The sequence below is a fragment of the Cajanus cajan genome, chromosome 2, assembly GCF_000230855.2.
Source record: "Cajanus cajan strain Asha chromosome 2, NIPB_CcT2T_4, whole genome shotgun sequence".
NCBI classification, from domain to species: domain Eukaryota; kingdom Viridiplantae; phylum Streptophyta; class Magnoliopsida; order Fabales; family Fabaceae; genus Cajanus; species Cajanus cajan.
Window position 1 is genome coordinate 42,087,661 of NC_138518.1, and position 15,459 is coordinate 42,103,119.

At 38.8% G+C, this 15,459-nt stretch overlaps 1 protein-coding gene across 2 annotated transcripts; it reads right to left on the minus strand.

Moving 5' to 3' along the window:
- Positions 1-1,498: 1,498 nt before the first annotated feature.
- Positions 1,499-5,882, minus strand: LOC114916713 (uncharacterized). Of its 2 annotated transcripts, none has more exons than XM_083068173.1 (9): positions 5,652-5,882; positions 5,316-5,580; positions 5,121-5,212; positions 4,967-5,026; positions 4,797-4,868; positions 4,364-4,496; positions 4,056-4,131; positions 3,319-3,517; positions 1,499-2,240 (listed from the first exon to the last, which is right to left on the minus strand). In XM_083068173.1, the coding sequence occupies exons 7-9, from the start codon at positions 4,056-4,058 to the stop codon at positions 1,978-1,980; spliced, it is 465 nt and encodes a 154-aa protein (XP_082924299.1). In that variant the 5' UTR covers positions 4,059-4,131; positions 4,364-4,496; positions 4,797-4,868; positions 4,967-5,026; positions 5,121-5,212; positions 5,316-5,580; positions 5,652-5,882; the 3' UTR covers positions 1,499-1,977. The 2 variants fall into 2 exon arrangements, with proteins under 2 accessions (XP_082924299.1, XP_082924300.1); XM_083068174.1 differs by having other exon boundaries at positions 4,087-4,131; positions 5,652-5,881.
- Between the last annotated feature and the right edge of the window lie 9,577 nt (positions 5,883-15,459).

A 15,459-nucleotide genomic window follows, 5' to 3' on the forward strand; every position in this document is an offset into this window, starting at 1 on the left:
CTCTGTTACAGCAAGGATTGACCTGTTTTAAAATAAAAACTGCTACTGCATGTCAAATTATAAAATTCTAAAATTATAATTATGAAAATCTTAGTGTCTTAGCTTTCTAACAAAATTAACCCCTTGCTATTTGGAGATCTAAAGATCAAGTTATGCAGTAGATACTATTTGGTGTCTTAGAGAAGATGTGTAATCTATTACAGCAAGAATTGACCAGTTTTAAAATAAAATCTGGTACTGCATGTCAAAATCTAAAATTCTAAAATTTTAATTATGAAAAGTTTAGTATCTTAGGTTTCTAACAAAATTAACCCCATGCTTTTTGGAGACCTAGAGCTCAAGTTATGTAGTGTGTTGAGGCAAAAGAAGGAGGTGCTACACTATTGTCATTGCTTATAGCATTCTCCATTATATTATCCAAAGCTTGGTCATTCAATGTTGGACACCAACTAGTAACTATTGCATAACTTGAGCTTTAGATCTCCAAATAGCATGGGGTTAATTTTGTTAAGAATTCTAAGACACTAAGCTTTTCATAATTAAAATTTTAGAATTTTATAGTTTGATATGCAGTACCAGTTTTTATTTAAAAATAGGTAAATCCTTGCTGTAACAGAGTACACATCCTCTCTTAGACACCAAAGACACTAAGCTTTTCATAATTAAAATTTTAGATTTTTATAGTTTGGCATGTTGTACCATTGTTCGGATAATAGAACTTGCTTTCTTATTTTCCTATTCACATTTAAGTTAATAATAAGGATAAAAGGATTCAAATTCTATTTCAGTCTAATGTTTTATTATTTATATTTAAATTCAAAGGAAGTATATAATTGAAAAATGTGAAATATGGCAACAAAACACAACCTCAAACAAGAAAGCACCAACTCAGGGTGGTTAGCAAGAAAGTTTGATCCATCTATAAAGTAAAACCACAAATTAAACATATTTAGCAGATGAAGGAATAAAATCTTGACTTGATGACTTATTTAATATTTAAGTCTAAGTTGTTCATAGCCTAATTTGAGTTAGGCTAACTTGGAGACAAGTCAATTATAAAAACACACATATATAAAAGCTCAACATAGGCTCAATTACAAAACATAAAATTTGTTTGGGTATCAATCCATTTGCATATATAAAATAGACTAATAATTCTAATACTACCATTTGTTTGTCCAATAAAATAAAAGAACCTTATAAATCTCTAATCTATCTATAAAATATGTTAAAACAGTATATTCCTATGTTAGTTGTAAAGGTTTCTTATGGTTCACCTTAGCCACCACCATAGTACATGTATATCTTTTTAAAAAAAAAAAAAGCTTATGTTTAATCCAAATTTTTTGTTTTAAGAACATCATACAAGTAGCATAGAAAAAAGACAAGAAAAAAAACTGATTACTAATTTTGTTAAAATCATAAAAGAAAATGCTTTTAATCATGGTTAGAAATATGATGCACGGAAGTTTATGTGATACAATCATGGAGCTGAATATTCAAGAACAAAACTCAAATTCATGTCACCTTTAACTCAACTTATCAATTTCTCACTACTACATATATACCATTTTACATCGGTTATTTAACATTATTTACATCGGTTCTAAAACCGATGTAGAATAGAGTGACGTAGTATGTGTATACTATTTTACATCGGTTTTAAAACCGATGTAAATTTGTGCATAATTTTACATCGGTTCTATATATAACCGATGTAAATTTGTACCAAATTTACATCGGTTATTCATAAAACCGATGTAAACTTGTCTCCATTTGCTTCATCATGAGTAGCCGTAGCAAGTGCTGAATCCGCAACAGGTGCAACAGATTTTTCTGAAGTTGGATCAGCAGCTGCATCAGCTGCCTTTTTGGTTATGGCATCACCGCCTAATTTAGACGGACCAGCACCTTCTTTGGTGCCATCAAAGATTTTATTTGAGTGCGCAACAGCAGCTGCATCAGCAGCTTGAGTATTTAAGGCCTCACCGCATGATCCAACACCATGCTTGCATTCACGTCGAATGACTCAGCTGCACCAACCGTCATCATGGCATCTGCACCGCCAGCTGAATTAGGCACCGCTATTGATCCACCCCCACGATAAAGGTCCTGACCAGCAGCTTTCTGAACAGCAGAGTGTGCACCAGCTGCTTGATTACGTGGCCCCTCATGAGTCTGGTGCATGGCTTGAACACGTGCTCCATTTCCTGCATGGCTACATGCAGTATCATCGTGGCCTATGCAACAACACGTAGAACATGCATTTAGGTGTATTCCACTAGTTATCATTCAATTAAGTGCAGCTGACTTTTATTACTGTAGTTTTAAACTAATATTGGAATATGTATCATTCTACACGCTAAAAGGAAGCTGGCTCTCAAACAAGATGAAGATCCTGATACTCAAAGGAATCTGGATGTGAAAATGAAACATGTTATTGTAAACAAAAAGGCTCTCCAAAGTACAGAAGCTCATGTTTCTCGCAATATACCGCCATATGATGCTTCTGCAACTACACCTCACGAGGCATATGTATTGGACAAAATCATTCTTAAGGGAGAATGGGATTAACTTGTTGACATTTATAATAATTTACATTTGGGAGAAGAAGCTGACTTTAATAAGAAATTAAAGAAATTAAAGAAATTAAAGTCAATAAATATAATTAAAGAATTTATTTTTATCAACATTATAGAAATGTATGTAACTAATAAGACACTATTATTATCATGATTATTATTATTTAAAAACTCTAAAGTGAATAAATATTTTGTTAGTTATCTACAGAACCTCTTTTAAATTTGCACACAGTTAGCTCCTTCAAACCAAGGAGTTGTTTTCTAATCCTTCGTAAATAAATCCATTCAGTTCCTTGGTAAAGTGATGAAATTGACTTAGGGAAGATACAGACATGGCACCTACTGCATTCTTTCTAATACTAGGATATCTTTTAATTTATAGTCCAATGGAAAAATGAGGCTTCTGTCAAAATGATATTTTCCAAGTTTACACCAGACAAAAATAATTTTCAACCAATTAGATTCTAAAGACAAGAACAATAGGAAAAAAAATTAATTCCTTTAGATTGGTTTGCATTAAGCGTAAGGTACAGATGTACATTCAAATTGAAATCTGAATGAGAAATCTTTTAACTAAAAAAAATATGAAATTTTGAATTAAATTTAATTAAATGAAACAGAATTATTTTGTAGCATGCACCTCCCAGGAGGAGGAAACACTTTTGACATGGACATACAAGTCACAGCAGAATGAACGGTGTCAAAGCCAGGAATAGTTTAAGTCAGTGTGACTCACCAAGAGTTGCCATGACTGCTGCAAAGATAATAATGCCAACTGGTTGCACTCTTAGCTTTCCAATTGGATATTTATGGATATTTATGTTCTTCATTGCAAGGTGAGTGAACCAAAGTATGCCACCAGCCATGAGATCAAGCAGAGAATCCAAAGTTGATGTTGTAATAGCTATTGACCCACTCCTTACAGTGGCATAAATCTAGGCATAGATACGTACATATAGTTATTTTATAGAAGAATTATCGGCAAGTACAATAGAAAAAGAAACACTTAAGGAGCTAATTATGACTAAAACAATCAATCAAGCTTCTTCCATATGTTCATATTGACACATGTATAAATTAATTTGTAAAATTTATCTTATTTAACTTCTCTAAAAGTTGATTTTAACTTATATACAAGTTAATTTTAACTTCTCTAAAAGATAAATGTTTTGAATAGCATAGAAAGATTATTAAAATACCTAGGTCCATATACAATGATGGAAGTACAGATTGGTGAAACCCAAAATAACAGATTCACAAAGCATCAAGAAATTATCAGTTTATCCGCAAGTATCAAAGCTTGAGCCACTTATTTTAAATTGAGGATAAAAAGAGCAAGTGCATTAATACAAAATTAAAAGATATCACAAGCATACATACTAAATGGACCAATTATAAAAACATCAACACAACGACCAGAAAAGTTATCATCTTGAACAGTCACAAACAAATTATATGTAAATGTAGCTGTACCATAATAAAGACAAAGCAAAGAATTGGTAACCTGCGTAGTCTTTTCGCAACCAGTCTCACCAGATATGAAAACTACCTGCTTTGAAACAAATGAAAGAAATATTAAGACCAAAACACATACAAAAATCTAATCTGCAAATTCAATTTAATTGTATGTTGAAATGCACTAAAACTAAAATCTTATTCAACTATGTTATTAGATATATTTAACATGTCAATGTGAATCATATAAGCTTAGTGCACTCAGCACCCAAGGTACCGAGTATATGCATATCCAAAGGCAATTTTACAAAGCAAAATAAATTAACCTGGTGAGATTCAACAGTGGGTGTAATTGCATCCTTGAAAGATATTTAGTTCCCTTATATCCAAGTCAACTCTAACCAACAAAATTCATACATCGTTAAGCTCGAAGGGTCCTTCTCTTGGTCGATGGTGGGACTGCAATTGAAGTAAATATTTTTGTTAATTTTTGTTTCACACACAGATCAAATAGTTTATGGTTATTGGTCGCTGAGGCATCCCAACGTCTAAGTCTAACCAAAGCCAAAGATTTTTTATTGTGGGTCTTGGACTTTGTGGTGTTAGACAATTAGACCCAAAAGAAATGAACCCATGATTAACCATCAACAGAGTTTGAATCTTGATGCTTAATTCTTTCTTACATGTGATGAAAATTGACTTAAGAAGTGATGGAGGGAGACAGGATTTAGATGGAAGATAAAAGAATTGAAAGCATACCTCATGCATGTGCAACAAGGAAGCATGCCAGAGAGCCTCATGAGCCCATCTAGCCCAAAACTCCATACCCACCTGAAAATCAGACATACCCACTTCAATTTATCACCCCAAAATTCTGGATTCAAAACCATCCAAACCTTAATCGGAAATTTTGAACCATAATTACTCACAGCAGCTCCCACTGATAGAGCAAATGTGCCAAACATTTCGGACCAAGGCACTTCTCCACCCTACACCAACCAAACCCAATTTCATATTCAGATTATATTCACATGCCAATGTGAAAACATAATTAAAGAAAAAAAAAGTAGTTTATACACTCACACTACTGTTTGACATCAGTGGCTACAGAGTCCGAAACTGGAGTAGTTATATAGATTTGCTTCATGCCTTGTCGAAGCAAACTGCAAGCAAACCTGTACCGCAGAAAAAAAATAGATGAATTATTTGTGAGGAGTAGGAGTAGGAGTATGAGGGAAGAGAAAAAGAAAATGGTTTTGGTATTGCTTAAGTTGGCACCTGGCATGTGATGTAGGTATCGGTGGTGCCTCTTCTTCTTCTTCTTCCCTGAATCAAAAACCCTAATTCTCCATTTCCCACCATGATTCGGTAACTATCATGTACAAAGAGCGAGGAGGAGTGTCCGTTTCCTCCAAATCGGAGGATCGCAAGCGAATCAACGACGTCCTCGACAAGCACCTCGAGTGATCCTCTCCCTTCAGCAACGAACTCACGTCAAGACCACCACGTCTCGAGAAAACTCCTTCGGGAGCGTCTCCAAACCCTAAACCATCATCACCCATTCGTACAAGATCAGAGACGCAACACCTAAGAAAGAAGGGTTTCAATGTTTACCTATAAGAGTTTCAACGAGCCTAGTAGTGTATCAGAAAATCAGCTTCGAAGATCAATGACCTTGCTAGTGTGTGATTCACGCGAGCTAGGTACCTTCAAAGTTCAATCTGTGCTAGCCCTAAAGGTAATGTGCTTCCAGCAGAGATGACCGTGTGCGAAATTTTGCAGAGGTGCTAAAGGCACTGTGCTCGCGCGGAAAGGAGAAAAGAAATTGCTCATATATTCTACATCGGTTAAAAGAAAACTCGATGTAAAATACTTCATGTTTACATCGGTCTTGTGAAGAACCGATGTAAATGTGCTTACAGTTTCTACTATTTTACAAGTTTGCCACCGCATATAATTTTTACATCGTTTCTTCGAGAACCGATGTAAATGTAGCGATGTAAAACAATAATTTTCTAGTAGTGTCTATCAATTTGTCTTTCTCACTCAAATGCCATCACTAAAGAATTAATGTTATATTAGAAATTCAAACAAAGTCTAACCACCAAACCTGTAACATATTAAAGTAAATCACTACATTGTCTACACCATTCTAGTGTTAGAAATAGTCCCTAGGCCTAGTTTGATTGAGCATTCAATTCTGTCTTTGTACCTTTTGACACAACAAGATATAAACTTGATCATTGTACCTTCTTCATTCATTCATATATGTGCCAAATTGTTACATTCCTAACATAATTAATTTAAATGAAGACAATTTTTTTCTTTCATATTACTAGATACATCAAACAATCGAAGTATTAAAGTATTGGTAGATGGATTGTGTTTCTAAAATGATGAGAAGTGAATTGCAGGAAAATGTTGGGTTTGAAATTTAGTACTGGAAGTTCCATGGCATTGAATAAGTATCCTATTGTGTTTGGTTTATAATGTATAATAAGGAAGTGCAGGTGTCTCATATTTGACAGATTATGTAAGCAGCAAAATCCAAATCAAACTTCCATCTGTCACAATATTAGTTCTCTCCACATCCACGTGTGCTCACGCCTCTTTCTCCAGGTGAATAATGAACATACGTTATTTTCCTCATGAAAGCTAACACAGTAATAAATGGGGAATTTGAATTGTACAAGAAAAGGTTCGAATTGATGTGAAATCTAGAAAAGGAAGGTGTAACTGTGAGGTAGTATTCATATATTCCGAGCATGGTAATTAGTAAAAGTATAATGACACAAAAACAATTCACCTCTTTCGTGCTCCTCAGAAGGAAGGGCCCCTCACACCATAATACAAGATGTTGAATTTACTGTGATGTACATAAACGGTCGAAAATAATTAGTGATACATGAATTGCAAAAATGCTTGAAATTTGTGAAAATAGTTTTGAGGTCCCAATTCGAATTTTTCTTCACGCACCTACTCTAAACCCTCTCACATACCCAAATGGAACCCATAACCCATAATCGCAATTAACCCATAGCCCATATAACCCATATAGCCATAGACCTATAATCGTACACACACACACACGTACACTTGTGAACCCCATAACCCACACACTCAACGCACAACATCACATAATTTACAGGCCTCATGGAATGGTAGAGATAAAAATAACAACAATCACACACAAAGAGAAAAAGATAAAAGGTAAGAATCATACCTGAGAGGCGCCTAGTAATAGCAAGCGTAGAATAGCTAGCTACACGTGATGAGAAAGATGCATAGAGGACACAGAAAAGCAAGCATTGTAGACCCCTAAAATTGTCCGGGTCGGAAATAAAACTCGAAGACCCTCAAAGATCGAAGGAAAGTCAGCCAGAAGGACTCCTAGAAGACCATAGGATGGCTATCTGTAGGTTTAGAGGTCTTAGAGTAGCTTAAAATAAGGAAGTGGAGGGAATGAAGCCCAATACGGCCGTACTAAACTTAATACGGCCGTATTGAAGCTTCAATACGGCAGCAGTGAACTCAATACGGCGTATTGAAGTTTCTGAAACTTCAATACGGCCGTACTGAAATCAATACGGCCTATTGAAGCTTCAATACAGCCGCAGTGAACTCAATACGGGTGTATTGAAATTTCTGAATTTCAATACGGCCGTATTGAACTCAATACGGCCGTATTGAAGTTCAAAAATTTCAATACGGCCGTATTGATTCCATAGCCCGTATTGCGCCTTATCCCTATAAATATGACGTCAATTGGACGTCATTCTGGACTTTTGACACACAGTTTTAACCCTCTTCTTGAGTATTCTGGGTTTTTTTGAGCAGTGCTCTGCCTAGAAATCACTCGGAGAGTTGATCCGACGAAGTTTTTGAGTTCTGAGCATTTTGCTTGAGTCTCGAACTAAGTCGAAGGGAAATCCATCGGATTTCCAAGTCAAAAATTATTTTTTAGGAAGGAGTGAGCGGGCTTGTAGAGCGAGGGAACGCCAAAAAGCTTCCCAGTTTTACTTGATATATAAAAAGCACGCTTCAAGAGGTTTCTTTTCTAAAAATCCCTTCTTTTACTGCTTTCTGTGTGCATATTAAACTGTCATCATGTAGATAGTTAATTTATAATTGCTTAGAATAAATAGGGGTAATTTAGTAATTTTGCACTATTATTTTTAGAAATAATCTGTCATAGGGAACCCGAAAGGGGCGTTGTGGGGTGCTAACACCTTCCCCACACGTAACTGACTCCCTTACCCGACTCTGGTTGTAATGGCCGAAGTCGATTTTTGAATCGATTGCCTTAAACTTCTTTTTCCAATGTTTTGAGTAAAACATTGGTGGCGACTCCATGAACCCTTCCTTTTTATGAAAACCGCTAATCCATGGAGGGTCCCGCTTGGGATTAACATGGATTGGTGAGACATTTAATAAATAAATTGGATAAGATCGACAAGGTCTCAGTTTGAGAACAAGTCGTTCTAATAATCCAATACATTTTCAAAACTAAAATAAAAGCGAGCTCGACCGTCTTCGCGACCGCCGAGGCCCGTTTGGGCCGGTGGCGACAGATGGCGACTCCACTGGGGAAGCCTCGAGAGTCAGTCCCATTTAGTGACAGATTATTTTTAACAAATAATAGTTAAAATTACTTTATTACCCCTCACTTGTATGATAACATGTTTATCTATTTGGCTTTAATAACTGTTGTATTTTTTAAATTTACGCAATTGTTTGAAATAAAAACTGCACACAAACCTTTGCACACAACAGTTCCCTCTATACCCGGGGGCATGAGTGATTAACCATAGGGAGTGGATGTTAGTACGGCCGGTTGTCGAATGGGTCTATAGGTGCCCGTAGACCGTTGTCGGAAAACATCACTCAAGGTGATAACCATGAACTTGAGTCCGACGGTGCGTTGGAGCTTTCCATCGACCTACGATGAGAGGAATTGGGTCCCTATAATGGGGGCACCTTGGGGGCCTTGGACTGGTGAGAACAGTTAGAACCACCTTGAATATGCACCATTTCTGCAGGATACCCCTACCTCGTGATTCGCTCGTGACTGTTCGTGGATGAGTGAATCGTTTGTGTAAATGCTTATGTGCAATTGTTTGTGCATTAATAAATAACCTCGTGATAAGGTCTAAAGAATAATCCCCATGCATGAAAAAACCATGACATGAGAGGAAAGACCATGTGTGAAAATATAATAAAAGTGAGGAGCATGTGCATCATTACCAATAAGATATCATGCATCCTCACAAACCATGCATTCTAGGTTCACCAATACCTCTTGACATGAGTAAAAGAGACCCATAATTATCGAGATTCCCCGTTAAGGAGAGATCATAAGTCAAAGAGGGTGGTAACATTCCATTTTAAAAGGGCAGCACCTTAAAAATGGAGGGTTATCAAGCTCATGTCAAGAGCGTATTCATCCCATAAATTAATTAGATTAAATATTCATTTTTAGAAAGTGGCTGGTCATCTCTCTGTCCTCACGCGCGCGCAGAAAATCAAGAAGATGGACGCATTGGAGGAACAAATTAAGAAGCTTACAGCCGAGCTCTCACAGCTCAAGGAGCAAATGGCGCAAATGATGGAACTCATGCGTCACCACAACATACACGGGGCTGAGCACAATGACCATGAGTCCCATCATGTTGGGTGAAGAGTGGAACAAGAGCTGAAAAGTGGGAAGCTAGCTGAACATTCCCAATCATTTAAAGCTAAGAAGACCTTTGGGAAGAAGAAGGAGAGAAGAGTCAGCGCCATAACCATTTCCTCATCTTCTTCCACTTCGAAGTCAGGAAAGTCGCAATTCAACCCTGTGAAGAAGTTTGATAAACTTCCGACCACATATAGCGACCTCCTGCCGAAGCTAGTGGAAGCACGTCTTCTAGCTTACGTTCCACTAAAGAAGGTTGACCCACCTCATCCCTATTGGTACAAACCGCAAGACAAATGTTTATACCATTCGGGGGCACCAGGGCATTCAACAGAGAAATGCCTAGCTCTCAAATACAAGGTCCAAGACCTTATTGATGCCGGATGGGTCACCTTCGATTCGGCAGCGCCCGACGTGAGCAAGAATCCTCGGCCAAAGCAGGATTAGAGAGAAGAACAAGCCACGATAGGGCCCCTTCATATTTTTCTTTTAGGTACTCATGATCAGTACCCGAGATCATGAGGACCTTTTCATGTAAATAAGGGTTTTGTACAGTTTTACATACATATATCAATAAAGAGGCATTTTTCACATTACTCTCTTTTTTGTTCTTTTCTCTCTTTCCTCATTAACATTAATAATTCTAAACCTAAACAGAACCAATAAAATAATTATGTCTGTAATTGTTCGCTCTGACCGGGATCCGAAGGTGAAAGGGTTGAGTTGGACAGTGATGAGGAGACCATTTCTCCGGATCTGCAAAGATTGCTAGATTAAGAAGCTCGTCAAGAGAAATTGGAGACTGTGAATTTGGGGCATGGCCGAGAGATAAAAGAGGTCAATATTGGGACCCATATCAGTGATGAAATAAGGACACATGTTTCCACTATGATTATAATAAAATCATTCTTCATTGCTTCTTTTCTTGCTTATAATAAAATTCTAAACCACATCATTTTTAACCCTGTTTGAATAAACATGAATGAGGTTAAAATCATCTTAATAATAATAAACCCACATCATTTTCATGTGGAGGTGTGTGTGACGACTTGGAGCACCTTCCCTTGGCCCCGACAAGTGCCATCATGGGTAAAAAGAAATCTTTCAAAATAAAAGAAGCTCGGCAGGAAACCCAAAAAGGGGACTGCGCAAAAATAAGAGCAAAGAACCCGCTAGGAATCCCACGAAGGGGTGACCTAGGCAAAAATTAGGGTTACAAAATAATGAACAAAAACAAAAGTCCGCTAAAATACCACGAAAGGGTGTTTTAGGCAAAAATAAGGACAATCAAAAAACAAAAGAAATCCATGATGGTACCATGAACCGAATTCAAAAAGAAAGGTTCAAGGGAAGCTATCCAAGTTGTCAAATCACAACACGACTTTTTAACTTCATAAGTGTTTAATCAAACAAGCCTAAACACATAAGCCTACCTTGGCCATCCATTCTTACAAAAATCATTTTTGAAAAATAAATCCCCTCTAAAACACAAACTCCAGAACAAAAATATCTTTCCTTTCTCTTCTCTCTTGTCCCAAAAGATTTTAGAATAATCTAGTGGAAGCATGGAGAAATAAATCATTACTGAAAATGGATCTAATCTGAATAATAAAATGGTGGAAGAACTGTGCCAAGAATTCAAGATCCAACACCGCAACTCTTCCCCATATCGGCCAAAGATGAATGGGGCAGTCGAGGCAACCAATAAGAACATTAAGAAAATAGGGCAAATGATGGTTGCCTCATTTAAAGACTGGCACGAGATGTTACCCTTCGCTCTTCATGGTTATAGGACTTCAGTACGCACATCTACAGGAGCTACTCCATTCTCCCTCGTCTATGGGATGGAGGCAGTTCTACCCATCGAAGTCAAGATACCTTCGCTAAGGGTAATTATGGAAGCAAAACTTTCCGAAGAAGAATGGGTTCAAAGCCGGTATGACCAGTTGAACCTCATTGAAGAAAAATGGCTGAACGCCATATGCCATGGTCAAGCCTATCAGAGGAAGACCAAAAAGGCTTTTGACAAGAAAGTCCACCCTCGAGTCTACCATGAGGGAGAGTTGGTAATGAAGAAATTGCTACCAACTCGAAAGGACAAAATCGGAAAGTAGGCCCCAAATCACGGAGAACCATACGTGGTAAAACGAGCCTTTTCAGGAGGAGCATTGATCCTCACAGACATGGATAGAGAAGAACTTCGATACCCAGTCAACACTGACGTGGTAAAGAAGTACTATGCTTGAAGACGTTGCTTGCATAAGCCCGCTAGGATGAAAACCCGAAAAAGGGCATCCTAGGCAAAAGTTAGGGCAAAACAAAAAGCCCGCCAGTACAAGGGTACTAGGCAAAACAAAGGCAAAATCATCCCCGCTAGGATACGTCCTAGGCAAAAGTTAGGGGCAAAAGAATAAGATGAAAGAGCAAAGCAAGCAACGATCGCTTGAATCGAAAACCGAAAGGCGGTTCAAGTGATTATCTTCTAGAAGCAAGCGTCTTGCAGCATCTGCACTCCTGGCTCAGGCTGAAGCAATTAGGGGAACGGGAAGAGCAACAATTACAGATATGATTGTTTAAGCCAAATGTATAAATAGCCCACCTTGGCCAGCCATTCTTCAGAAATTCCCTTTGCAAATCTTTCTGTAAAAACATTTTTGAATATCAAATAAAATATCCATTTGTTTCTTTTCTCTCTTGACCATGTGATTATGCCTCTGAATTGGTATTTCTAAAAAATTGTACGAAACTCTCTTAATAATCGGTCAATAAAGAAAATTGGAGGGGTTCCTATAAAATCCATAATCTCTTGCATAAAAGGCTCACAAAAATATTCCCTCACGTCGATGACAAAATTCCTCCAAGAAGAAGAGGATAGGGGGAGCCATTCACTTTTCTAAATAAAAGAACAAAAATAAAAACTTGCATTACGTGCATCACACACAGTAGTTGCACATTTAAAGACCTTATCATGAGGCAAACGCATAAAAATAGAAAAAATAGAAAATTGCTTGTGTATGACAGCAGTCAACAAAAGCCGAAAATAAAAAAGGCAAGGATACAGAAAATCCAACAAACAATTTGTACAGAATAACTGAGCCTGGAGAGGCTTACCAAAATACTCCTCATCCTCCACATCAAAGAATAATTGAGCCTGGAGAGGCTCGCAGAAATAATACTCCCCAGAGAAACCTCAACTCAAGCTCACGGAACAAATCCCCAGCGAGAGTTATCAAAACAAGATCGACAAAATTCCCAATGGAAGCACGATCGCCCAAGCAGAATATCCAAGTCAAAAAGACTTAAACTTCCTCAGTGAAGATAGCTCTCCAACTCAGGCGTTGAGTGAAGCTAAGCCTGCAGAGGCTTCCTAAATAATACTCTGGGATACATAAGATCCCCCATTCCCCAGTCGCCTACTCAGAGGCATCCCTACAAAAGGAGAAAAATCAAAAATATCAATAAGTATTCCCCAAGCGGAATCTGGCACTCAGCCGAACACTGAACTAATCCCCAGTCGCCTACTCAAGAGGCATTCCTACAAAAAGAAGAAAAAAAAAAAATCAAAAATATCAATAAACATTCCCCAAGCGGAATGCGGCATCCAGCCAAGCACCAAACATCAAGGTTATTTGCCTAACAAAAGAAGCCTGTCAAGAAATGAATGACAAAATCCCCAGTGGATAAACAGCCTACACAGAGGCGACAAAAATCAGAAAACCCAAAAGAGATACCCGAATAAGGACAACCGGGATACTCCACCTACGTCAAAAGGACGTCAGCCAAACATAAGGCATCGCTCAACTCAGAGAGAGAGCATCTGTGTCTACACCCCAAGGATTCAGAAATTCCCCATGGGTACCAACAATGCAATGCAAGTTGGGGCACAGGAACCTGTGAATGACTGCACATCCCCTAGACGGATCCCTGTGTTATCCAGCCCTCAGCGGCACAAAATCAGAAAAAACCGTCAAAGCAGCATCGTGGACTGTGGAGACAAAAATCATCTCAGAACCCTGGAGAGGGTAAACTCAACTGCCGAATGTTAAGACGCAGACCCTGGAGAGGGTAAACTCGCACTGCCGAATGTTAAGACGCAGACCTTGGAGAGGGTAAACTCAACTGCCGAATGTTAAGACGCAGACCCTGGAGAGGGTAAACTCAACTGCCGAATGTTAAGACGCAGACCCTAGAGAGGGTAAACTCAACTGCCGAATGTTAAGACGCAGACCCTGGAGAGGGTAAACTCACACTGCCGAATGTTAAGACGCAGACCCTGGAGAGGGTAAACTCAACTGCCGAATGTTAAGACGCAGACCCTGGAGAGGGTAAACTCGCACTGCCGAATGTTAAGACGCAGACCCTGGAGAGGGTAAACTCAACTGCCGAATGTTAAGACGCAGACCCTGGAGAGGGTAAACTCAACTGCCGAATGTTAAGACGCAGACCCTAGAGAGGGTAAACTCACACTGCCGAATGTTAAGACGCAGACCCTGGAGAGGGTAAACTCAACTGCCGAATGTTAAGACGCAGACCCTGGACAGGGCAAACTCAGCTGCCTAGGTCGTCAGAAACAACCTAAGCAGAGCCTGGAGAGGCGGTACTCAATCATCAGTGATGTTAAAACACTGGTGTCTAGCTTCCAGCTCGGGCGTCGAGTGAGGCTAGGCCTGGAGAGGCGGTACTCAACCATCAGCGTCGTCAGAGACACATCGATGTTCAACTTCCGGCTCGGGCGTCGAGTGAAGTTGACCCTGGAGAGGGTAAAACTCAGCTACCGAGGTTGTCAGAAACACCGAGGTATGCAACAACCTGGAGAGGCTACTCAACAATTTTCCACCGGAAGACGCTACAAGTCAGAAGGTTGGCATATTACCCGGACAATTGGGTCAACTCCTTTACTTGTCAATCGGTACACCAAAAGGCCGTCCGACTAAGTAAAGGGGGGGCAGCTGTAGATCCCTAAAATTGTCCGGGTCGGAAATAAAACTCGAAGACCCTCAAAGATCGAAGGAAAGTCAGCCAGAAGGACTCCTAGAAGACCATAGGATGGCTATCTGTAGGTTTAGAGGTCTTAGAGTAGCTTAAAATAAGGAAGTGGAGGGAATGAAGCCCAATACGGCCGTACTAAACTTAATACGGCCGTATTGAAGCTTCAATACGGCAGCAGTGAACTCAATACGGCGTATTGAAGTTTCTGAAACTTCAATACGGCCGTACTGAAATCAATACGGCCGTATTGAAGCTTCAATACAGCCGCAGTGAACTCAATACGGGCGTATTGAAATTTCTGAATTTCAATACGGCCGTATTGAACTCAATACGGCCGTATTGAAGTTCAAAAATTTCAATACGGCCGTATTGATTCCATAGCCCGTATTGCGCCTCATCCCTATAAATATGACGTCAATTGGACGTCATTCTGGACTTTTGACACACAGTTTTAACCCTCTTCTTGAGTATTCTGGGTTTTTTTGAGCAGTGCTCTGCCTAGAAATCACTCGGAGAGTTGATCCGACGAAGTTTTTGAGTTCTGAGCATTTTGCTTGAGTCTCGAACTAAGTCGAAGGGAAATCCATCGGATTTCCAAGTCAAAAATTATTTTTTAGGAAGGAGTGAGCGGGCTTGTAGAGCGAGGGAACGCCAAAAAGCTTCCCAGTTTTACTTGATATATAAAAAGCACGCTTCAAGAGGTTTCTTTTCTAAAAATCCCTTCTTTTACTGCTTTCTGTGTGCATATTAAACTGTCAT

Coding starts and splice junctions, on each gene's coding strand:
- LOC114916713 (XM_083068173.1), bottom strand. Junction 2,241..3,318: donor AGCAGTCATGGCAACTCTTG/GTGAGTCACACT, acceptor GTTGTTGCATAG/GCCACGATGATACTGCATGT.